Source organism: Sander vitreus, chromosome 24 (assembly GCF_031162955.1).
Source record: "Sander vitreus isolate 19-12246 chromosome 24, sanVit1, whole genome shotgun sequence".
Taxonomy (NCBI): domain Eukaryota; kingdom Metazoa; phylum Chordata; class Actinopteri; order Perciformes; family Percidae; genus Sander; species Sander vitreus.
Genome location: NC_135878.1, coordinates 10,168,539 through 10,192,701, shown reverse-complemented (window position 1 = coordinate 10,192,701; position 24,163 = coordinate 10,168,539). Strand labels below are relative to the sequence as shown.

Sequence of the window (24,163 nt, the reverse complement as noted above, 5' to 3'; positions counted from 1 at the left end):
TTTTAATTTGATGTTTTTGATGCACTATTTGGAGCTGTCGGTTTTCAAAGTAGGATGTGTTGTATGTGAGCTGCTGTTCATTGTGGTAATAACAGCAGTCCTAAAACATCCCATTTGCTCTGTGAAGTGTGGATAACTCTTTCTCTCTTTATCATAATTGCGTTATTTTAAATTCATGCCCACCCTCTTCGAATCAAATCTGTCTCCAGAACTGAAGTTTAGGAACTGTTGAGGTGGATAATCCCACTGCGTGGTTCACCGGACCTGACTCACTGGTACATATCTATTGAACCTTGAAAAACATCCTGCATCAAATCCCTGAAAATGCTGTTTTTAGCCTTTACTTGTCAGAGAAGCAATAAGAAAAGTGTGGCACAAGAAAAAGCCTTAATGTACATTGGAATGGAAAATGTTTTATTGTGAATGACATATAGATCAAAACATTGATATCAATACATCTATATTTATTCATCCATGCTTTGTGTTTTTTGGGTCTGACTAACATCTCAGACACATATATAACGTGGCAGTAAATAACTTGTGTCTTGTGTCAGTAGTATGTCTCCTGTTCCACCCAACCTAGAAACCAAAAGAGACAGAATTAGGGACAGAGGTCTTTGGATGTTTCGCCTCACATTTGGGGTCTACATTCTCCTTGTTGTCGTTCACAGACAAATCAAAAGAAGGGATGACTTGGTGGATCTAAAAAGGCCGTGGCCTTTATTTTAACACCCAGGCTGTAGGATGACATCATCATACTAGCAGTCAGTGTGACTCTACACACTATAAATTGAAGGGTTTCACAGAAGGCCAAAAATCACTTGGCTCGAAGCTGGAATTTCCACTTTTGAGTGAAACTGTAAAACTTAATTTAGCCCAGGTTAAAAAATAGCATTGGGCCATCTACATAGTGAAAAAAAAAAACTTTGTTAAAATAAATCAACCCAAAATGTAAACTGTGTCAGTTTAACTTGCTTTTTTTCTGTCTGGTTTTTGCACATTAATCATGGACACACACACACACACACACACACACACACACACACACACACACACACACACACACACACACACACACACACACACACACACACACACACACACACATTCACCACCAAGGAGAAAATGTGTGATACAAAAGCCTCAAAAGGCAAAAAGTGAGTAAAGGTCTTACCGCCTGGGTAGCGTCTGAGGATATATCTTCTGGCTTCGTCGTAAAAGAAGAGGATGATGGCATAGGGGACAGCACAGAACCACCAAGTAAGCCTAAGGTACGACACAGAGATTTAGCACACAGACCATCACGTGGAGATTTAACATTAAGCTTAGCCCTTTCTTCTTCTTTAATTTGTGGGCTGCTTTTGAGTGTCTAAAAAGCAAAAGAAAATAATCAAAATATTGTCAACTGGTTTTGTTAACCAAATATTTATGTTTAATTGATTGAACATTGTATGTCAGTAAATTAACAGAAAAAAAGAATTTCATGGATGACAACTTTAATAAGGATAAACCTAATGCATATTATGCTCATAGATTCGCCTGCATACATGGAAAGAAAAAAAACATTTGCATGGAAAATTAAAAATAAGACCATTTAGTGAAAATAGTATGCGTATATAAGGTTGTGTGTGTGTTTTACTCACTTGAGAGGATACATTCTCAGGGCAAGGTCTGTGCCCGGGCAATATGACAGGAAGACAGCCAGAGCTACCTCCTCAAATAGACCAAAGATGAGGACACGGTTCCTGTGAGAGCAAAGAGTCAACACTGTTAGAACAATTCAACTAATATGTGTTACTTTATTAACCTGAGATCATTCTACACTTTGATTAATGTTATGATGACAACTCTTGAAGCTCTAATTATAATTATACATAAACAATTCACTTTCAGATGTTTTAGCGTGTTATCGAAACTTTTGACTATGTTGTTGTCTATAAACTGACTGAAATATAAGATATTAAAGACAAAGGTCAGACTACACACATGCACTACACTTTATCGTGTAAGAAAATACATGTTTGGAAGTCACTGTCTATACCCTAAAGGCCTTATACTGTATGTCTTTGTACATACTTCATTCCTTGTTGCAGGATGGAGTTCCTCCTGGTCTTACAGATGATCAGATCGGCCACCTGGACCACCACAATACTGGCGAAGTAACCTGTGTGACATGTGAACTCTAGGACCTTTCTGCTCTCGTATGTCTGGTGAATACAACATTTAAAAATATTAGTTCATTTTCCTCCTCTGTTCTTCCCTTGAAAATGTGAATGAACTATACCATTCATTTAGCATGAGCATTACCGACCCACTGCTGTCCGTAGCTGTCTTCCATGTCATTTAAATCTTTGTCGTCCCAACGCATTCTGATCCCAGGCAGTGACAAGGGGAAGAAACCATTTTCAGACAGGATCACAAAGTATGTGAAGAAGCCAGCCACGGCCTGCATCATACCTAACGGAGAAGAAGAGCACTTTGATGGGTCTTTTGGAAAAGGTTCAACATTATAGAAAAGCACAAAATAACAACAATCATTTCTGTCACCTAAATACAATTTAGGTACCATTAGGTATGCCTACCAATCTGTCCATAGGCCATGCTGATGAGCCTTTCATTCACCAGTTTGTCAGTTTTGGGGTCTCTGGGCTGTCTCTTCATGATGTCACTCTCAGCTTCTTCATAAGCCAGGGAGATGGCAGGGACCTGGGAGATAATAAGAAAATAAAAAAGGGAAAAAACATCAGTCAGTGAAGTATTTTCAATCTCTTTGTCACACACATTTGAGTTTATAAAGACTTTCCGATGATGAAAAACTGTTACAGTAAGAAATAAGATTACCTAGTATTCCCTATTATCCCCTCATTTAAAAAACTCACCAAGTCAGTTCCCAGGTCAATACAGAGGATGGTGACGGTTCCCAGGGCCAGAGGGATGTCGACGAGGACGAAGAAGAGGAAGGGTGACATCTCAGGGATTTTACTTGTCAGAGTGTAGGCGATGGACTTCTTCAAGTTGTCAAAGATAAGACGGCCTGACAAAGTCATTTAGAAATTAATAAAAGGAAAATCAAGCGCTTACATCAGTGCTTTATTGCAGTTTGTATTCCACATTTAAGCCTTGATGTAAATCTTACCTTCTTCCACTCCGGTAACGATGGAGGCAAAGTTATCATCGAGTAGAATCATGTCAGCAGCCTGCTTAGAGACGTCGGATCCAGCGATCCCCATGGCGACACCAATGTCGGCCTTCTTCAGAGCTGGAGAGTCGTTCACACCATCACCTGTCACGGCCACAATGGCTCCCTGCAGAGAAAAGAAAGAAGTGTTAGGATGTCCACTGCAATATTTAAGTTACATTTTTTTACAAAACAAAAAATCTACGATTAGACATTTCTGAAAGCTTTTACTCCCAATGTGTGTCTGCGAAATTGTCTTAAATTTTCTTTGATGCTGACCTGTCTTTGGCAACCTTCCACAATGATAAGTTTCTGCTGAGGGGAAGTTCTGGCGAAGACGATTTCAGTGTGGTGTTTTAGCACATCGTCAAGCAGCTCTGGGCTCATGTCTTTCAGCTCACCCCCGTGGATAACGCAGGCCTTGGCATCCCTGGAGAGGAAACCACAGCAGCATTAGGAAATGGTTGTAATCCCACATCCTGTTTTTGAGAGGTAAATTGAGAATGGGATATAATCAGGGCAAAACAAAAAGAAAATCATGTCGAAAGAAATTCTTTCAAAAACAGACACCACACCACACCAAAGAGGTGAGTGACTCGAGTCTGTTCGGTGTGTTCAGTGCCGTCGTCCGTCCGAGGGGCCGTCGTCCTTCATTTTGGCCGATTTGACATGTATAATCGGCGGGGCAGGCACTGCCGGCAGTCGGACTCAAATGACCCATCTGATTGGTAGAGTGCTAACCCGGAAACGGGGAGCGGAATGAGCGTGGCTAGAGTCTCTAGACGAAAATCTTTTAAACTGACCTTTGTTGATCTGAAATGAAGACAGAATCAGCAACTGCATGGCCTATTTCTCGCTTAAAATGTTTTCAGAAACACGTTTCGGTGAACTATTTTAGTACAGTATGAGATTGTATTCTGAACAAGCCGCCATGACTGAATTTCCGGAGAAACCAGACCCACGTGACGTGTTCGTCCAATCAGCTGCCGGTTTTAATTTTTGGGCGACAATACAGATTAGCACCGCCTGCTGTTATGGAGACGTATTACGTCTCGCCACTTTGGTGTGTTCCGAGGCACTTTTTTGACCAACTCGGGGACACTGATCAGTCCAACTGCCTTTTCTGCCTTACAGCAAGGTTTGTTTTTAGCCTAGCAGCTAAGCTAGCCATTCCCTTTTATGGAGTATTTTAAACCTGGGCACTTTTATCATGCCAGCATTCACCTCTCCAGTTGCTCCCAGTTCGATAAGGAGGAGTGGCTCATGGACTCCATGGTAAACCTTAGTGGCTGCAGGTGAGACTGCCAGTGGAAACTTGGATGACATGGTTCCATGGACAAAGCTGTCTCACCCACATACTGAAGACCAGTAGTTGCGAACGGGAGCCAGGACCAAGACTGTACTGTGTTCCACCCCGGGACAATCAGCACCATGGTTCATTGGGCTCATTAGGCTCAACGCAAATCACCCACTGGTCCACCTCCAGCCCGAGACATCGGCCTCAGTTCTTAGTGCTTGAAGAACAGGAGTTTCCTCCTCTCACTAGGTCCCTGCACCGCAGCCCGGGACAAAAATGGCCTGCTTCGTGCACCTGCACCAACAGGACCAGCTCCAGAGCAGCTGCTCGTCCCTCTGTCCTCAATAATGTACCAACAGCTGCTACATCCACCCGCCTGATTTCCAGTCCACGTTGAGCCTACAACCCTCATCATAGGGGATTCCATTGTGAGGCATGCCAATATGCAATCCTCCACAACTTTCCCCCTGTGTTTCCCCAGCACTACTGTATACAACATCTCTGCCAGGATACCATAGATACTGGAGGCCAATCCCTCGGTGGAAATGGTGGTAGTCCACGTGGGCACCAATGATATCCGGAGGCAACAGTTGGAGATTTTAAAACAGAATTTTAACCAGCTCTTTGGCATTTTAAAAGACTCCAGACTGAATATCTTTATCTCTGGACTAGTGCCCTTGCTAGGTTGTGGAATAGGATACTTCTCCAGGCTCCCGAGCCTCCACACGTGGATCTCCATTGTCTGCCGGCAGCATATTGCTGTATTTATTGACAATTTTAATCTTTTGTGGGAGCGCCAAACCTGATGGCATAAATCTTAATTTGCTTACTTAAATAACATGAACAATTAGCATGCAACTGATCACTGGCACTCATTATCCACATCATTATGTAATTGACTACCAAGTACACTCTCCACTAGGCATCATAGCACCACTAGCTCCCCCTGAAAGAGTGACACCCCCAGCTCTTCAATAATTTATTTCAGCATCACAAACAGACAATAACGGCAGTCTCAGAATTGCGTTCATCTCACTAATAGATTTGATTGGTTTCAGTCAGTGTACATAACCCACCGACTGTTTCAAGAAAGTCACAGCTCTATTGAGCCGTATATTCCTATAGCTCTCAGTAGTGACGACTTCATGAGCTTGTTTTAATGACAAAATTATAACTACAGATACAATTCATCAACACTTGCCTCAACTTGTTCAAGTTTACCTTTAAATGCAGGACCGTTAGAAACAGCTTTAAGAACTGACATATATTGACTGACTGCTTTTCTCCTATCGACCTTCACCAATCAGATTGATCTCAGTTTGCTAAGTTAACGATGAAGCATCCAGGCACGCTATAGATAGCCATGGTGTTCCACAAGGCTCTGTGCTGGGACCAATTCTATTCACCTTATATATGCTTCCTCTAGGCAATAGAAGGTTTTCACTGACATCACGTTCTGCGCGGTAACCTGGATGCGCGGCCATATTGAAGGCACTTGGTGTAAACAACTGAATGGAGCAATGGAGTATTGTGCGCTTTGGATACTTTAATACTTTATGTCTAAACAACAGAAAAGCTCATCAAAATGCGTCCAAGATGCAAAGGCAAATAGGGAAGGACTTGGACCACAAGAAAAGGTGCAATATTTCGAGAAATTACGGTTTACTGGTGGTGCAGATCCCTACAAGTTGGCTCCCTCTTCTTGGATCCATGGCGACCCGGTGATTCTTCCTTCAGTTGCATATCCCGATACAGTCAATTACCTGGTTTTCTCGCTGAGCCCATACACAGCGGAAGACCTTAAATCCTACAAAAGTTTGGAAGCCTATAACCAAATGGTGTGTGGATGGGTGAGGGAGATGCAGTACCAAGTCATCAACGACCGTTGTGTTGTGAAGGCCAAAGTAAGTAATGCAGTAACGTCTTTAATCAACCTAACCTTAACTGTATGATATCATAGCGATACTCAAGGTGTAGCCAAGTGACTCTCAATCATTTTTTTTCATTTCAAAGACCGAACAAGACAGATTTTTCCCTCGTAGATCCTGGTTGAACTTTGCCAACCACAAGCGCCTCCTTTCCTCTGATAACTTCTGGCATTCCTCTCCCTGGTTTTTAATAACTTTTGGAAGTCTATAATATTCCAAATGTTTTTCTCGGTCTGACCTATTGGTACAACCTAAAACACGGCAATAATTAACTATTTTCCTTGATGGAGTTCGGGATCTACTTCAGTGCCTGTGCTTTGTTGTGATGCGGAGTACTCCAATATGGCGAATTATGGTATGATGACGCGTTGTGAAAACCCTCTGTATTATCTGGAAACACTTGATTAACTTTCACAGTTATGCGGATGATACCCAAGTATATCTTTCAATCAAACCAGTCAGTTAGTTAAACTTCAAGCATGCATTAAGGACATAAAATGGATGATTTCCTAATGTTAAACTCAGACAAAACTAAGTTATTGTACTTGGCTAAACATCTTAAAGTTTATTATCTTAAGATATAGGTACTGTGGATGGCATGGCCCTGGTCTCTAGCACTACTGTTAAAAAATCTCGGAATTATTTTTAATCAGGATATATCCTGAAAAAATGCTCAAACAAGTCCCTTAAGACTCTCCAATTGATCTAGAATGCTGCAGCACGTGTACTGACAAGAACTAAGAAAAGAGATATTTATACCGTATTAGCTCTGCATTGGCTTCCTGTAAAATCCAGGATTGAATATAAAATCCTTCTCCTGACCTAAAAAACTCTTAATGGTCAGACACCATCATATATTAAAGAGCTCATAGTACCCTTAATACCCTATTGCCGCACTAGAACACTGCAGACTGCACTCCCAGAATGCAGAGTTGGTAGAGAACACTTTTTTCCTAGCACTGTTGCACTAAATGCTTGCTCTTGGGGGAATTATTGGAATTGTTGGGTCTTTGTAAATTATATGTGTGAGTGTGGTCTAGACCTACTTTATCTGTAAACTGTCTTGAGATAACTCTTGTTATGATTTGATACTATAAATAAAATGGAATTGAATTGAAAAACAAAAAGTTAAATTCTCACATGCTGTTAATATAGTAGAAGATTGATAGCTGGCACCTGTGTATCGATATAGTGTTGCCACAGAAAACATGCAATGGCATGCTGTATCAATTTCTTCCCCCACCCCTAAGTACAAGTATTAGGAAGAACTGCTACTCCCGCTCACCTCATGTAAATAATTGTCAGCATGGTGTTCATCTGCCAAAAAGTCTTATTCTTAATATTTAGTGCCATCAGAACACTCAGAACTAAGCTTTAGTAAGTAAGTACTAACCTGGGGTCGACTTCTGAGACTGGCACATTCAAACGGGCAGCAATGTCTTCAACTGTCTCGTTGCCTTCAGAGATGATACCCACACCTTTAGCAATAGCCTTGGCTGTGATGGGATGGTCACCTGTGACCATGATAACCTAAGGGAGAAGAAGTTAAGTATTAACACAGACATGATTGTGGTTTTGGTCTTGAAATTATAGATACATGTACTGTACACCTAAAAAGACTACAGTTACATACCTTGATTCCAGCGCTCCTGCATTTGCTGACAGCATCAGGCACAGCAGCACGAGGAGGGTCGATCATGGACATGAGGCCGATGAAGCACAGGTTTTCAGTGGGGAAGTTCACCTCATCAGCGTCAAAATCAAAGCCCTTTGGGAACTGGTCATCAGGCAGGTTGAAATGGCAGAAACCTGAGTAAGACGGGAAGAAAATGCTTGTCGTAAGTTCACAGATCACTGTTTCTCGACACGCTAGTTAAAGACATAAGGATGTGACTGTAGAATGGAGCTATGTTGTACCCAGAACTCTCTCTCCAAGTCCTCCCAGCTCAACGTAGGCATTCTGGAAAGAGTCTTTCAGCTCTTCGTCTAGAGGCTGCTCTTTGCCGTTCATCATGATGGTGGAGCAGCGGTCCAAAATCCTCTCTGGGGCACCTTTCATCACCAGCAGGTGCTTGGTCTCTCCGGGAGTTGCATTCTTGTGAATGGAGAGCTTTTGGACAATGGAAAGATTGTATTTAAAAAACTCAATCCTAATTGTATTCTTAAGTATGCTAGTATGCTCATTTATAAAAAAAACTGGTCGATGGAGAAAAACCCAACCACTAAAGGGCGATACCACTGCAAGTATCTTACAATACTATGTTTGCAAGGTTTCTTGCGATTAAAATCTGCATGACTTCGCCTCTCTTAGACAGGTTGAACCTTTTCGATATACATGTTGAACAAATTTGAAAGCTATGGTAAACTCTGTGGATTGTTTACCTGGTATTTGTTGGTGGAGTTGAAGGGGATCTCAGCAATATTGGGGTATTTGTCTCTCATGCCGCGAACGGATCCACAGCACAGCTCAATACACTTCAGCAAGGCAGCTTCTGAGGCATCACCGGCTACATCTCTCTGAGGATTTAAGCAAAGGAGAAAGATGGATTTTTTGGCATTTTTTTAGGCCTTTATTTTTGACAGGACAGCTTTAGACATGAAATGGGAGAGAGAAGGGGAATGACATGCAGCAAAGTGCAGCAGCATTGAGGACTGAGCCTCTGTATATTGGCGCACGCTCTACCAGGTGAGCTACCCAGGCACACCACAAAGTTGGATTTTGACAGACGCCGCTAGGGCTTTTAACAGATGGAGACAATTGAATTACGGGATTGTAAAGAATTCACAACTGACCCTGAATAGGCCCTCTTCCTCCTAGACAGGTATGTAATATGACCATTTCAATCATAAAATAACTTTACAATGCGATGTGGTTGTACGTAAGAAGCCTACATGAAATAATGTCCCCCTTCCATTTAGTGCCCAGTTTAGCTCACAATACATCCAAAGTAGGCTAAGTTACCGTATGCAACACTTAAAATGCAACGATGCATCAGTAACGTATTCCCTTACGTAAATGATAATCTGAGCAAAACATTCATTCGCAACTATATGCTGTCCCGGTAACGCTAACTTCGTAATACAGTGGGTAATACAGCACCAGCCAGCACTCGGTAAAAAAGATCTTTACGACAGCAGGTGTGGTAAAAACACTACTGCTTTTGTCCAAAGGGGGCGCTAGAATCAATCCTCATAGCCACTTTAAATTTCAATGATCAATTAAACAATGATGTTTTTTGTTACATCAAAAGGCAATGTTATTGGTATTTTCCTCCACTAGTGAGTTGATTAGACTCTTTTGTGGTGATCAGATATTACATGTTTATTATTACAAGCTTTTCACCTTCATGATGGGGACGTTGGTCTGCTCTGCCAGGAAGACGGCACGGTTGCAGAGTCCGGCGATTCTGGCCAGGGCAGCCCAGGTTGCAGAGCTCCTGTCAAAGGAGGCCCCACTCTGGTTCTCTGTGGTGTCAGCCTCGAGGATCTGGTTGTCGAACCACATGTGGGCCACGGTCATCCTGTTCTGGGTCAGGGTGCCGGTCTTGTCGGAGCAGATGGTGGAGGTGGAGCCCAGGGTCTCGACAGCTTCCAAGTTCTTCACCAGGCAGTTCTTCTTCGCCATACGCTTAGCAGTCAGGGTCAGACACACCTAGAGACAGAAAGCAAGTGTTCATAGCTATAATATCTTTACTTTTTATTACATATGTCTTTGCATCAACTAATGAGAGAATGAGACTCGGCCAGAAAAACTCACAGTGACAGTAGGCAGGAGACCTTCTGGCACATTGGCCACAATGATACCGATGAGGAAGATAATGGCCTCCAGCCAGCCATACCCAAGGATGAGTGAGAGGACACAGAAGGTAACACCCAGGATGATAGCCACGCCGGTGATGATGTTGATAAAGTGTGCTATCTCGATGGAGATGGGAGTTTTGCCACCCTCCAGACTGGAAACCAGGCAGGCGATACGACCCATGACAGTACGGTCTCCGGTGTTGATGACGACTCCTCTGGCAGTACCTGGACAGAGCCAGAGATTTTTTGAGTAATAAAAATGACATGAAAAAAGTGGGGTAGCAACTCCTTTTTACCATGAACTTACTGTATATTGTCTACATAAATTTGCCCAGCCCTTTTATAACTTTTGTAATTTCATGAAATCTTTTTTTAAGTTTAATTTCCTTCCAACTTGGGTTTAACTTTAATCTATTTAAAAGTCTACACAACTTCTGTGTTGTCTGCTATTTGTTAGTTCTCTACCTTCAACACAGTTGGTGGAGAAGAAAGCAATGTTCCTGGTTTCCAAAGGGTTGTTGTTGGAGAAGTCGGGAGTACGAGTCTGAGGCTCAGATTCACCAGTCAGAGAGGAGTTGTCCACCTGAAGGAGTAAAAAGTAAAGCAAGAATGAAATACCAAAGATATCCAGAGAAGTGAAAGTGACATGATGTCTACAGGACCAACAAAAGTTGGTTGCTTATAATGCTCTTTATGTAAAGTTATAAGCACTCATAAATAATCATAATGTTTTATAACTATAATCATAATATTACATTTAGCTGACGCTTTTATCCAAAGCGACTTACAATTGCTATATATATCAGAGGTTGCACTCCTCTGGAGCAACTAGGAGTTAAGTGTCTTGCTCAGGGACACATTGGTTGATGTATCGTAGTGGGAATTGAACCCAGATCTCCCACATCAAAGGCATGTGTCATATCCACTGCACCATCACCACCCCCAAAAAGCATTTTCATAATGACTTATAAGGTCAAGTATCATAATATTCTATAATAGCTGGTCACTTTGTGTCTATAATTCATTATGAATGCATTTATGTGGTTATAATCTGCTTATAAGTTTAGTTATAAGCACTCGTGAATAATCATAATGCTTTATAACAATAATCAAAACACATAAACCATTTTATAATGACTTATAAGGTCGAGTATCATTATACTTACCAGGATCATAGTGTATTATAAGTCTCATAATTTAATACATTTTAATCCTTTAATAATGCATAATAATCACTGTTGTAAGGTATTATAATGTGATTCTAAGTCAATAAGTGGTATGGGCGCTTTAAGTTAAGTAAAATGCCTGTGGTATAGGTAAATATAATACATTACAATCAGGTTATATTTCACTATAAGTGGTCATTGTTTGCTTTGAATGAAGTGAAAAACAATTACTTAAATCTATGCAAGAAGAACACAGAACACTTTGTAAAATGTATTTATATGTTTAACAGAAATTGGGTACTCCAGTTTGAAATAACCTTTTGGTAAAAAAAAACAACTGAATGATGGACATTTAACTAATGTAATGTAAAGACTCAATTGACTTTAAGTATAGCTATACTAAACTCTAACAATGTATACATATGTATTATCTTAAGTGCTGTTTGAAGCCACTGCTCCATAAGGGAGATTAATAACAAGTCTTTGAGGTACGGACCTTGCAGCCGTGAGCAGAGACGATTCTCACATCAGCGGGGATCCTGTCTCCAGCTTTCACCTCCACCAAATCTCCGACCACCACCTCCTCAGCGTTGATCATCTTCTTCTCGCCGTCACGGAGGACCAGGGCTTGCTACGAGAACCAAGATGAAATATATGTTTTGTTAGGGCAATTTCGGACCAGAATTATACATGCTTTTATTCCCATTAGCAAGAAACCAGATGATAAATGAAAAAAATGAGTCATCAGTGTGTTAATGCTGATGAAACAATACGGCTATTTGTTGATATTTTATCATTAGTCACTGTCTTAAATATGACATGAGCAACATTTTGAGCTATTTTGTAAATAATTGCAACTAATTGCATAATTGCATAACTTTTCAGTTATGCTGTTTCAAAAAGTTGTGACAGAGGTGTGATAGAGGTACATGAAGGTACAAAAAGTCAAGAGAATTTCACCTGTGGAACCATTTTTTTAAAGGAGTCCATGATCCTGGAGCTCTTGGCCTCTTGGTAGTAGGAGAAGCATGCACTGATGATGACAACAGAGGAAAGCACCACACCCAGGTACAACTACAGCGAGGGAAAAAAGACTGTTAGTCAGTTCATCTTTGGTGCTATTAATTCTTTAATTAATATCATACACTAACAAAGACCTCCTTACGTTATCATTGGCCGCTTCATCTTCTGTTATAGACTGGATAGTGAAAGCGAAGAAGCAGAGGATCGCACCAATCCACAGCAGCATGGAGAAACCACCAAACAGCTGGAAATGAGATTAAACAACATTCAAGTGTCATAACTTTACAGGTTTTTCTCTCTTTATCAAATTAAAGTGAATTTGCATTGACATTTTAATATGTGAAATACGTTTCTGTTTTGCATGGAAAATGTTGCACAGTCCCGAACTGGAATTTCAACTCAGAAGAAGTGACTTTTACCTGTTTACAGAACTTGACCCATTCAGGCGTTGTGGGAGGAGGCGTGAGGGCGTTTGGGCCATCTCTGGCCAGGATGTCTTTTGCTCTGCTGTTGGTAAGACCCTAAAAAATAGACAGGTTTGACAGGCAGATTGACAGAAAAAAAAGAGCTAGGTGTGAGGTGTAATCTAATACCCTTTCACACCAATGGCTCAACCAGGGTTATACCAAGGTTGACTGTGTGTTTGAATGGGTTAACCCTCCTCGATCTACTTGGGTGGGAGGTGGGTTGGATCAGGGCATCACTAGGGTCGATATTAACGTGAATTGCGCACGACCTGGGTCGCTCCCAGCGACAGGATGGGAGAAATGATGTGATTGGTTGGAAATGAGAGTGGGGCAGTGTCACAGGTTGCCGCACACTTTGAAAAAAACAACAAAAATATACATTTAGTCTCACTGTGCTTTACGCTGGGTTTTCACCATAGACTGTATAAACTGGGATTTTCACAGGCAACTTCAACAACAGCAGTGCTGAGCGGTTCAATTCATTTCCGAATAGTCCGCTGACAGTGAGTGCCTGGATGTTCACTAGTCTGCCTTTTGCAAAGCGGTGGCAAAGTTTTTACAGGCAAAATTGTCTGTGTATAGTAAGTTCTTCCCTGGCCTCTGGGCTTATGTGCCTCTGTGGCTCACAAACACGCAAAAACTAACAAACACACACACATACATGCAGAGTACTCACTCTGGTTAGGTCGGTTCCATATTTTCTGTGAAGTTCATCCAAGGTTAACTTGTGATCATCCTATGGAGAGAGAGAGAGAGAGAGAGAGAGAGAGAGAGAGAGAGAGAGAGAGAGAGAGAGAGAGAGAGAGATATTGAGAGACATTGCGTAAAACAAGCTAAAATCCCTGTCATTTTAAAACAGCAGATATTCTCTCCTTTGAGGATTAAAAAATGTCTTGTCATGTCCTTCAGAGGGACACAGGGAACATAAAGATGACAAGGCAAAATCGATCATCTGGGGCGACCTCTAGCTCACCCGGTAGATTATGGATGCATGCCGGTCCATACAGTGTGATTTTAAGATTAGTCAAAGCAGTCATTCGAGTAAAACTAGAGTTGGCTGATGATTGAATATTTGCAGCCAAACACAAGAGCTAAACCGCCAAGAGCTCAGTTAGTTATGGAGTCACCCAAGGCAAGGCAAGAGTTGCAGAAGGTCTGCAGTTTTCTGGGAGTTTGTTCCAGATATGTGGTGCATAAAAAAACTGAATGCTTCTTTTCCACGTTTAGTTGTGACTCTGGGGAAAGAAAGCAGACCTGTCCCAGACAACCTGAGAGGTCTGCATGGTTCAAACAGTTTGCTGCGAGTAATCAATGTCACCCAAGATGAAATTTAAAAAGGGTCTAAAATCGTCAATGTTTACCACTGTCTTTTAGCTGTACTTTGATGCCTCACTTAATTGTATGATGGTGCAATAGTTATTAACATGTCGGCTTCATTGGCTCCATGGAGACCCAACTACACTTTTTCACTACTGCCCAATAGTTTGTTATTTTTCAACCATGGTTCAAAGTTGACACCTGAGGATCATCAATACATGACATTGAATCACTGTTGCCCCTTTTTTGTTCTCAAAATCAAACTTTCTGAAGACACAATGCACTTTCAGCAGTTGGAAGAGACACTAAAGACACCGCCTGCTGTTAATTGCAGTAAATTATATGCTAAGTTAGGGAGGTTATGGCGGACTGGTGTTACGGTTGCTATGGCATTGAGATGTCCTTCAGCAGGCGGCAGGACTTTGAGATCTAGTTAAGATGTACCAAGGACAAAAATCATTAATATGTCATCTAGATGGGAATTTTTATTGCCCAATAACCTGCAGCACTCTGCGACCTGGTGGGTGACATTGGGCAGAGGCCGTTGCAGAACAAACACGCAGTAATTAAAGAACAAAAGAAGTTCTTAAGAAGAGATAAATCATTCATGTTACCAGTGAAACCTATAAACACCTTTAATACATGTATTTCTGCTTATAAAATGTGACCGTTGTACATTTTAGTCAGTGGTTTATCAGCCCTTCTCGTTGACCTGGGGATGAACTTAAAGCAAGAGTGCCTCACTGTTCTTGGGAAATGACCTCAGCCAGCTACAGATACAGACTGAGAAAAAGCTCAAGTAGAAGCAGTAGAAATTGGGGGTACTGTTCTACACAGGAAACCCACCTAAACTTCCATGCATGTGTCACAGGGTGAACGTGTGTTTTAAACTTGTTGCTCTGGTGTTATGCATGCTTTTTTATGTTGTGCTGTTTTCATCTTGCATGTTTTTAATCTGACTTATACCCCCCTTTTGACTAATTATGCCCCAATTGCCTGTACCAGAACTAATAGTAGTAGTAGAAAAGCTTGAGTCTGGAGGATAGCTTAGGGCTTGTGCACTTTTCCATGTGAGGGAGGAGATGGAGGAGGAGCCTACTCGGCAGGATTAGAGGCAGCATGTGACCTTTTTTTCACATGGTTTTAACCTATGAGAGGTGGAGGCTTGCCACAGCCAGCCTATGGTGTCATCAGTAGGAGGGACCAACCACAAATATAAGCTGACCACAGGTGAGCAGGAGAATGGGGAAAAAAAACTGGAGGACAGAAAGAGTTGGACGGTGTGAAACGGAGGAGGGGGGACGATGGACCTGGGGAGCAGCATTACACCTGTCTGTGGTTATAAGGTTACAATATTGTTCAACACGCTCTAAAGTTATTTTTAGTATGATTGCTTTGACCATGGCCCTGGGCTAACCCACGATTTAGTTTGCCACGTAATGTTAGCTGTATAGATAGATGACTAATCTTATGCTAATTTAGTCAGTTAGCACACCTTCCGTCTGTCTGCCTCACTCCCCCGGCACTAAGAGACTTCAGTCGGGATGAGAGTGGACAACAGCTCCGGAGACACATCCACAGTCAGTCCCCAGCCAGCCAGCAGCCAGCCACTATCCTTACAGCAATCCGAACCCAGCCAGCACAAAGTCCATTGCCAGGTGCTAACGACTAGGGCTGGGTATAGTTATAAATATTTTCGATACCAATACCGTGACTTTGATACTGGTTCCTGAACAAATTCATTTTAACAAAAAAAAATTACAGCATTACACATTAAGGTACAAATCTTGTATTTATTTTTCAGCTACTGCTACGTGAGCCCCGTCTTTGCGAGTAACAGAGTTTTTCCTGCGTGTCTTTACGATGTGTAACAATAGACAGCCAATCAGCAGCATTATTAGATCTTGGTTGAAGCATGCTGCATGCTTATTGGCTCACTGTCGCTGATGAGATTTGCTCCTTAGATTTTGAAATTTGGTATTGAATGACGAGGCATTTTTCCTTGAACAAGCTGGTTGTGACGAGGAGGGGGAAAGACTTGGTTCAACGCCTGTATAAGCTAAGTAAAGGAAAGTGACCTATGATCTGGAACTGTGTGTGTGATAAAGTCTCTGTCTGTGTGTACCCATGCCTGAGGGGGCCTGTTTTCTTCTCTGCAGCAGCCGCAGCAGTTTCAAGGGACAGCAGGACCACGTGAGGAGGACAAGATGCTAAGGAACGGAATCGGCCCTGGACTCCAAGTAGAACACTCCCCAAATCATGAACAATTTGTATTACCCATAGAGGTATTTGGACTGTGGCTAGGTCATTTTAAGGACACATATGAACAGTACCTGTCTTTCATTTGTTTAAGTTTTTTAGACTAGTATTATAAATTCATGTTTTTAACCTCTGAGATAATGTATCTGTCTCTTCGGTTACCGCAGTGTTGCTCCCCACCCAAACAAAGAACACTAAAAAAAAAAGAATTCCAATTACCTTTTCCCTCCCCACAGGTGAGCAGGAGGAGGGAAAAAAAACCAGGAGGACTGAAAGAGTTGGATGGTGTGCAACGGAGGAGGGGGGGGGGACGATGGACCTGGGGAGCAGCATTACGCCTGTCTGTGGTCTAAGGTGAGGACCAGATGTGTCTGTGTGGTCAATGTTGTGTATATCTCCCTCAAGCGTATCTTTTGTGTACTCACCAGGTCAACTTCTTTCTTCAAATCGTCCATATCCTTCTTTGCTTGAAATTTCTTCTCTTTCTTGTGCTCGCCATCTGTGGTTGCGGTCAGTTTGTACTCCTCTTTCCCTCTCTGAATTGAAGAAAGTGAAACAAAATAAGATGCAAGAGCAGTGTCAATAGCTGCTAACATGTTTTTATAATACATTCATGCTAATATGGCCTAAGAAGAACTTGTTGCAGCTCAGTTCAGACCAAATATTTGCTATGATACGAGTTAAAACTTGACCAGTTTACCTGCCAGTTTACACCAATGCAACTAGAAGAGAGGGTGTATCATTTTCATAGCAACGACTCTCTGTACTTCCGTTCTAACTTCCCACTTTTCAGGGTTTTCTAGATATATATAATTTCTAGCATCTTAACTTTCTACAGTTGCATTTCTAGTAATGCCGCTCCCTCTCTTCAGTCACTCTCTAGCTCGCTCAACCATATACCATGCTCACAGGCGCTCTATGAGCCTCCGTCCAAAACTCTGCCATTTCAACCATTTGACAGTTTGTAACTCATTGATATAAAACAGTTAGTTGTATCTGACTTGACCAGCTGACTTAGATATTGACTGTTAAAACAGATGGTGTGCCTTTTGTTCTAAAACCAGCCACTGGCAACTTGACAAGCTGAGTTGCTGGTGCCTCCATCAGCTGAAACTGGCCAGTTCAGAACGCTGAAACTTTTCAATGCAACGTTGCATGCATATTAAATTGTCAATTTCAGAATTCATATTCAAATTGAATGATGAAATTGCAAATTAAATTGACAGTTGCAAAATACATTGCCATTTGAATAGAGACCAAAAAAAACACAGCAAAATAAAATGCTATTGATTGAGCTTTCATTCCAATTTTTGTTAAAAATAATTTAAACTGAGTTGAGGAGTGCATTGCCACTGTGCATATGAAATTGTCAATAGCAAAATGCATATTCAAATTGAATGACAAAATTGCAAAGTGAATAGACAATTGCAAAATACATTGTCATTTAAATAAAGAGGCCAAAAAACGTCCTTAAGAAACTAGTCCAAAACATTTGAAGAGGCTCCAATACTTACTCCTAGTCCCATGGTTGCAATGTGGAATGAAAACCAAGTCAATCCAAATGTCTTTTTAAATTGCAACCTTCCTCGGCCACTCACTCTGTCAGCCACAGAGCAGAGAAGATTGATTGCTTCACATTAGCCTACCTTTATACCCATGACCATCTCACCTGCCGTGATAGGAGGAGTTTGGGGGGAGTGAAGATGCAAAGGGGTGAAACAGGACAGGTGATGAGTAATGTTGGGACAACAAGTGGAAGTGGGGGGGAAAAAGTGTGTGTGTGGGGGGGGGGGTTGAAAGAGGTGAAAGTGAACAGGTGATGAGTAATGTTGGGGACAACAAGTCAAATGCAAAGGAGAGAATCCTTTCGTTTACCCTCTCTGTCTGAGGTCAATTTGCCCTGTTAAAAAAAAACAAAAACAAAAAAACAAAAAAAACAACCACGTAATGGATTCTGAGGCTACATTTACACTACTACGTTTGGGTTTAAAAACAAATATATTTTGCTACGTTTACATCTCGCATTCACACTACTCAACAGAAGAAAAAAAAACACAGAAATTTGGAACTGCTCCTGCCCCCGTTTTGGTTTGAAAACTCTGGGTTTGCATTGTAGTCTGGACGGGCATAAATGGAGACCTTTGGAAACGATGATGCATGTCAGTCAGTCTTATCGGTTAGATAGGCTTACATTCCTTTTAACGCTCAGATACCTAAGGTCATTTTTACAGTTCATTGTCCGTCTGGTTTTATTTTCTAAAAAAGCTTGTAAAACATCAACCCTGTTGTCTACAGTCAATTTATGAACATCATTTTTTTCAGGAAAAACTGGGCTATTAGAATATTTGTGCTGCAGTGAGGTCACTTGAATGTAAAAAAAGGTTGTATGACCTTAAAGACAAATAAATAAATAAAACGGAACATGAATCTCACAGATATGTATTGATATCACACACATATCAATAAAAGCTAAGCCAATCTCCTGTCTAAATCAGTTCCCATATGTATTAGGAGTCACACTGTGAAGAAATAAACATTATAACTTATACAGTTGACAAAATATATACATTTTTTCAAAAAAACTTGCACGCTTTTGACCTCATGACATTCACTTATGCCAATAATCAAATAATAATGTCATATTTATTGAAATCACACACAGCAATGTTGAAAACAGTTCTCCTATATATTTAGGTCATGCAGTGCAAAAATAAACATAATGAGCATTATAACTCATGTAAAAAAGGACAAACTATTTACATTTCAAGCCAAAGGCCCAAATGTGTGCCACATCTCCAAAACACTCTTCTCTGTAGAAACGGTAAGAGACTGGGTGACCTATCTTGCCACTCTAGAGCCTTTGTTTCTGTTCCGGATTCGCTGGAGTGATCCATCTTTCCCTCCATATACTCTTTGTATAGCCGGACCTGCCTTCCCATTGGTTGAAAAACGTCAACACAATCTCATAAGCATCATGGGATATTCAAAATGGCAGCTAGCATCGAGCTAGCGGCAAAAATGACGGAAAATTGATAAATGATGGACATCAAGTGGATAAATCTAGAGGGATAGTTTGGATTTATTGCTGAACAACTCCGAAAAGAGGCACAACTTCCAGGCTGGATAGAACAGACACCAAAGACACCCCCGTGATGGCTAACTCCTTAGCTTTTAGCAAGAAAAATCGGTAAGTGGATAAATTAAACCGTTATCAAATTATCTAAATATTAATCAGAGGTGCCGTTTCGTACGGTACCGTATCGTGGACGATCCCTTAGGGCTCTTAGGGTAACAGTTCTACCTCGTCATCAGTCCAAGCAAATAAATCGCTGGGCTTACTTTTCGCCATTGTTGTTCTTTCATGAGCGCAAAAATTAAGGGGAGAGAGAGGAGGAAGGCCTGCAGGACAACGCCGCAGGCCTCTGCATCGTGGAATAAACCTCTTCATATGGGCGCGTGCTCTACCAACTGAGCTACCCAGGCGCCCAAGTATTTCTGTATGTTCAGTTTATACATCCATGATTTTGAACCGCAGATTAACACTGGACAATCTACTTCCTGTTTACACTGGCACGCGCGTGCCCAGTGTATGTGGGTGTTCATGTGATATGACATGTGAATATGATTGGAGATTAGTTCAGCTACTGGAGCTAAAGCTCTCATGTGGACTGAGATTATTTTGGTGTTTGGTGTTTTAAGCCACCAACGTCGTCTTCCAGGCAGTGTTGCCTGGAAGGCACTAGGATTAGACTAGGGTTAGGGTTAGGGTTATGATTAGGGTTAGGTGCTTTAAAGTCGACGGTTGCAGCGCTGCCTTGAAGTCAACGTTGGGGGCTTAAAACACCATAGAGCGATTATTTTTGTCTTAAAACATTGATTAAAAAAGAAAAATGTAGTAGTGTAGATGAAGCCTGAAGTCTACCCACCTCAGGAAAAGTGAAAAGACTAGGACTGGACTGTATTTCATAATAGTAAACCATTGTGTTTAGCATAGATTCACATTGCTGCAACACTAAGTGAGCTTAAGAAGGTCCTTTGCTGACTGCCTGCTGTACCAATACAGGATTAATATATGTTGATCATCCTGAGAAACACACAGAAATCAGATTTGAGATTCAATTAGTGCTGAGTCCTCTAAAAGTTCAGGTGAGATTTAGGTTTCCTGTCCAAACCTGGGCTAAGATCCGTTGTTACAAAACCAGGAAGTGGATATTGAGACTTATTTTATTGGTCAAGCAGATGTACTTTTAAGATTTGCAGCTACAATTGTAAGCCCTACTTTAGTGTTTCTGTTGTTAGCAGAGATCTAAAGCAAAGCCATGAAGTTTAACTGACTGTATTTTAAATGAATGGTTGAGCCACCTAATGCTCTGGACATACTGTGTCCTTGAACAGACAAAGTGGTTTTTCGACTTGTCTAGTCTAGTCTAGCTGTCTGTATTTACCCTGCAGACATCTGAGGTGCAGTTAACCATAGACATCATAAATCAACAAGTTTCAAATGCCAGCACAAAGAAAGCGGAAGGTGACGGCGACCGGCTGATGCAGTAATTAATGTGTAGGTATTATTGTTCGTTTTGTATTTATTTATTTTTTACACACCGTGGTATAGACTTTGGTATTGAATATCGTGTACTTTTGCTGATATCGGAACCGACTACTAGATTTTTGGTATTGTGACATCCCTATCTTTGACTGCCACCTTTAGTTCATGACCCTGAACTTGCAAAACCATAAAACCTTCCGGTCCATTGAAAGGAAGAGGGATTGTCCTTGTTGGCTGGCTGGTTAGTGGGGGTTGTTGGATGTGTTTGTAGTAAACTTCCTACTGTTTATAGTCACTAGACTATGCAGGAAGGAGGGCGGGGGGGGGGTGTTATCATACAATAATGAGGAGAAAGGAGGGGGGAAGATTGTAAAATAGTAGGGGATGAGAAGAGGAATTCTGAGTAAGCGAGGAACAAAAATGAAAAAGGTAAAAGATTAGTAAGTATGAGAGGGCCGAAAGAGAGAATGCGTCCTGTGCTATTGTTCTAGTTATGGTACAATGAAAGCAGCTCATTTTGTGGCAGCTTTGCCATGGCAGTGAGGCCTGTAGTGTATTGAATTCAATTTGTTCCAATTCTATTCATGACATGAAATAGATCTAGGAGTAAGAGGACAGTGGTGTAAGAGATAGCTAAGGGAGAAAGGTTGAGAAAAACCTTAAGGGGACACTTCAACCCAAAATCAAATCCACTTTTCCTCTTACACTCAGTGTTGTGTATCCACTCAGATAATGGCTGCAGCTCGCCACAAGACAATAAAACACAATGGAAACTGGTTTGTGGTGCAGTTTCTCATACACGAAAATTCATTGGAATGCCAGCTAACAACATGTGGCTGTGTGTGTGAATACTTTTAGGGCCACATTCACAATGACATACTGTATGACCATACCTTCTATTCAATCACATTTGCACACACACATATTGATAATGTTAGTGTCCGTCTGCAGCCTCTTTCTCTCTCCACCCGCTTGCTTCATCTCAACTGAATTGTTATCAGCATGACAATTCATCAGAAACAAATTAACAGAGTACACACAACAGCTTTCAAATAATAGTAAGATGATTAATTATATGTCTTGAAAACGCTTGTATAGACGAAACGCTAATATTTGCTGTTCTCCATCTTCGACTATTTTCCTTCCTCTTTATCACATCCATTCACTTTTCTCATCATCCATCAACCTCATTCTCTTTCTTCCTATTTTCTCGATATCTCTCGATCCTTTGTCTGCAGACTCTCGCTGCCTTTTTCACACTAGCACCCTCTGCTGTAAAAGACATTACCTGTGAAGTCGAAAGGAAAATAACCTGATTTGCTGGTTTAGCCTGAATAGGGCAGCATGCACAGTTTTCGTGTTTGAAGCAGGCCATCTGAGACCTGGTTGGTATGACAATACTGTGTATGCACACACACATCAGAGGAGTTAAGGGAGAAGGGGCCTTCATAATGAGAAGGGTTAACACAAAGTAGATATAGCACTAGAGTGGTCTCAGTTAGTTTTCACTGAGGGCCTCTTTGCATTAGTGGTCAACAGAGCAATACATAGCATACACCATTGTGGCAGACTGGCTCTTGAAGTAATGGGGATGCACACACAACATTATCTGACATGCTTTTCCTTAAAGGCAGGGTTGGTAAAGTTTTAAAGCTATCAAGATTTGAAAGTAGCATCTCCTCTGGGAAACCTCCCCTTGCCCTCGGGGCTCCCCCCACACACAGACATGCCAGAGACATTTCCTATAAACAACCAACAACAACAAAAAGACAACAACAACAAAACGTACCTGTCCAACCGAATGATAGCAACGATGGCGGCAGTGGCAACTTCTGATGAGTTTTCTTCTCCATTCTCCAGTAGACTTGCAAAAACTCCGGGCAGTGACGACGCTCACTGAGCTCAGGCTCGTCCAGCGGGACAAGGAGGCATTTCATTGGTTCTTTCCAAGTGGACCGCGAGGCAGTGATTGGTGGGCGTTTTTATAGGATTACAGCAGCTACAGATGACAGATCTTTTTCGCTCATTTTTTCTGAGTTTTTGTTTTGTTTGCTAAATTCCTCCTTCATGACAACTGTACAGAGTTGATATTTTTTATTACTCACCCGCTTAATTATACAAGGCTTATAAGCAGTGTACTGTTATCTACACAAGATAAGGTATTTTTCTATGAAAACCTGCATTTTTAATTCAACCAAGTACCCCGTATCATAACATGTCTGACATTTGTAGCAAAGTAAAGGTAGTTGTTTGGCACAACACCGGAAGACAGTTCAGTTTTACCGTAAGGCAGAAGGTAGACGGAAAAAGAAGCGTTCATTTCATACAGACATGCCTTCTCAACAGCCTGCAGAAGGCCTTACAGAAGTAGCTGCGTTGCTTAATGCTTATTGGCATCAGCGGAGGCAAACACTGTCAAATGCAACAACAGCCAGGCAGTTGGCATACCATATGTTGCATTACTGCCTCCTACTGGAATTAACCATCAGCTATTATTCTATCCCATAACAATAATTTAATTAAAGCAGCGTTTTTCAAAAATTAAATATATTGTTCCTTCCTTCCATGGTGACCCGCCTATCAAGCACATTTTTGACCCTGACTCATAACCGCAGATTTATGTTTTCCTCCGTGGGTGCTCACGGGCGCACGCCCTTTAAACAAAAAAGTCTAAAGTAGTCAAAACATTTTTTCATTCATTAAAGAGGCATTTTCATCCGAGAGATGCTGTGATTGGTGGATAGGATATGGAGCAGGGGACTGACAGCGACATAACCAATCACACTATGAAAGCCGCTCCACCTAGCACCAACTGCAATGTTTAATTTTAAATGAATGTAGCCTACTGCCAGTCTAGCACACGTGGGTGCTCAGTATTTTCCGTGGGTGCTCGAGCTCCGCAGCACCCACAGTATCTCGTCCTAACTTCTGTGACCCTGCAAACATGTTGCTTGTTTATACCTGCATGAAATCAGGATAAGCCTACTCCTAATTGAGTATTTTCAATTTCTCCTACTTTATTATTCTACTCCACAACAATTTAGAGTCAAGTAGGCTACTGTAGGCCTACGTTTAACTTCACTAGGCTATTTAATTTATAGATTAGCCTACTTTGCAGATTCAGATTAATATAACACAAAATTCTGAATATGACATAAGACATCACAACTGCACTGATTGC

The 24,163-nt window shown here is 41.4% G+C and overlaps 1 protein-coding gene across 1 annotated transcript; it reads right to left on the bottom strand.

Annotated features, from left to right (window-relative positions):
• Nucleotides 1-393: 393 nt before the first annotated feature.
• On the bottom strand, nucleotides 394-18,063 carry LOC144513001 (sodium/potassium-transporting ATPase subunit alpha-1-like). Its single transcript, XM_078244043.1, has 23 exons — nucleotides 17,951-18,063; nucleotides 16,862-16,972; nucleotides 13,537-13,596; nucleotides 12,813-12,914; nucleotides 12,536-12,637; nucleotides 12,331-12,444; nucleotides 11,867-12,001; nucleotides 10,670-10,787; nucleotides 10,161-10,429; nucleotides 9,747-10,055; nucleotides 8,786-8,920; nucleotides 8,321-8,513; nucleotides 8,037-8,212; nucleotides 7,797-7,933; nucleotides 3,458-3,608; nucleotides 3,137-3,305; nucleotides 2,880-3,034; nucleotides 2,583-2,706; nucleotides 2,312-2,457; nucleotides 2,077-2,207; nucleotides 1,644-1,745; nucleotides 1,175-1,266; nucleotides 394-579 (listed from the first exon to the last, which is right to left on the bottom strand). Exons 1-23 carry the CDS (start codon nucleotides 17,960-17,962, stop codon nucleotides 551-553), a joined length of 3,072 nt encoding a protein of 1,023 aa, XP_078100169.1. The 5' UTR covers nucleotides 17,963-18,063; the 3' UTR covers nucleotides 394-550.
• Nucleotides 18,064-24,163: the final 6,100 nt, after the last annotated feature.

Excerpts from the sequence above, each read along its gene's own strand:
- LOC144513001 (XM_078244043.1), bottom strand. Across the intron at positions 8,921-9,746 it reads CCAACGTCCCCATCATGAAG|AGAGATGTAGCCGGTGATGC; the intron begins GTGAAAAGCTTG and ends TTAAATCCTCAG. Across the intron at positions 8,514-8,785 it reads ACTCCACCAACAAATACCAG|CTCTCCATTCACAAGAATGC; the intron begins GTAAACAATCCA and ends ATTGTCCAAAAG.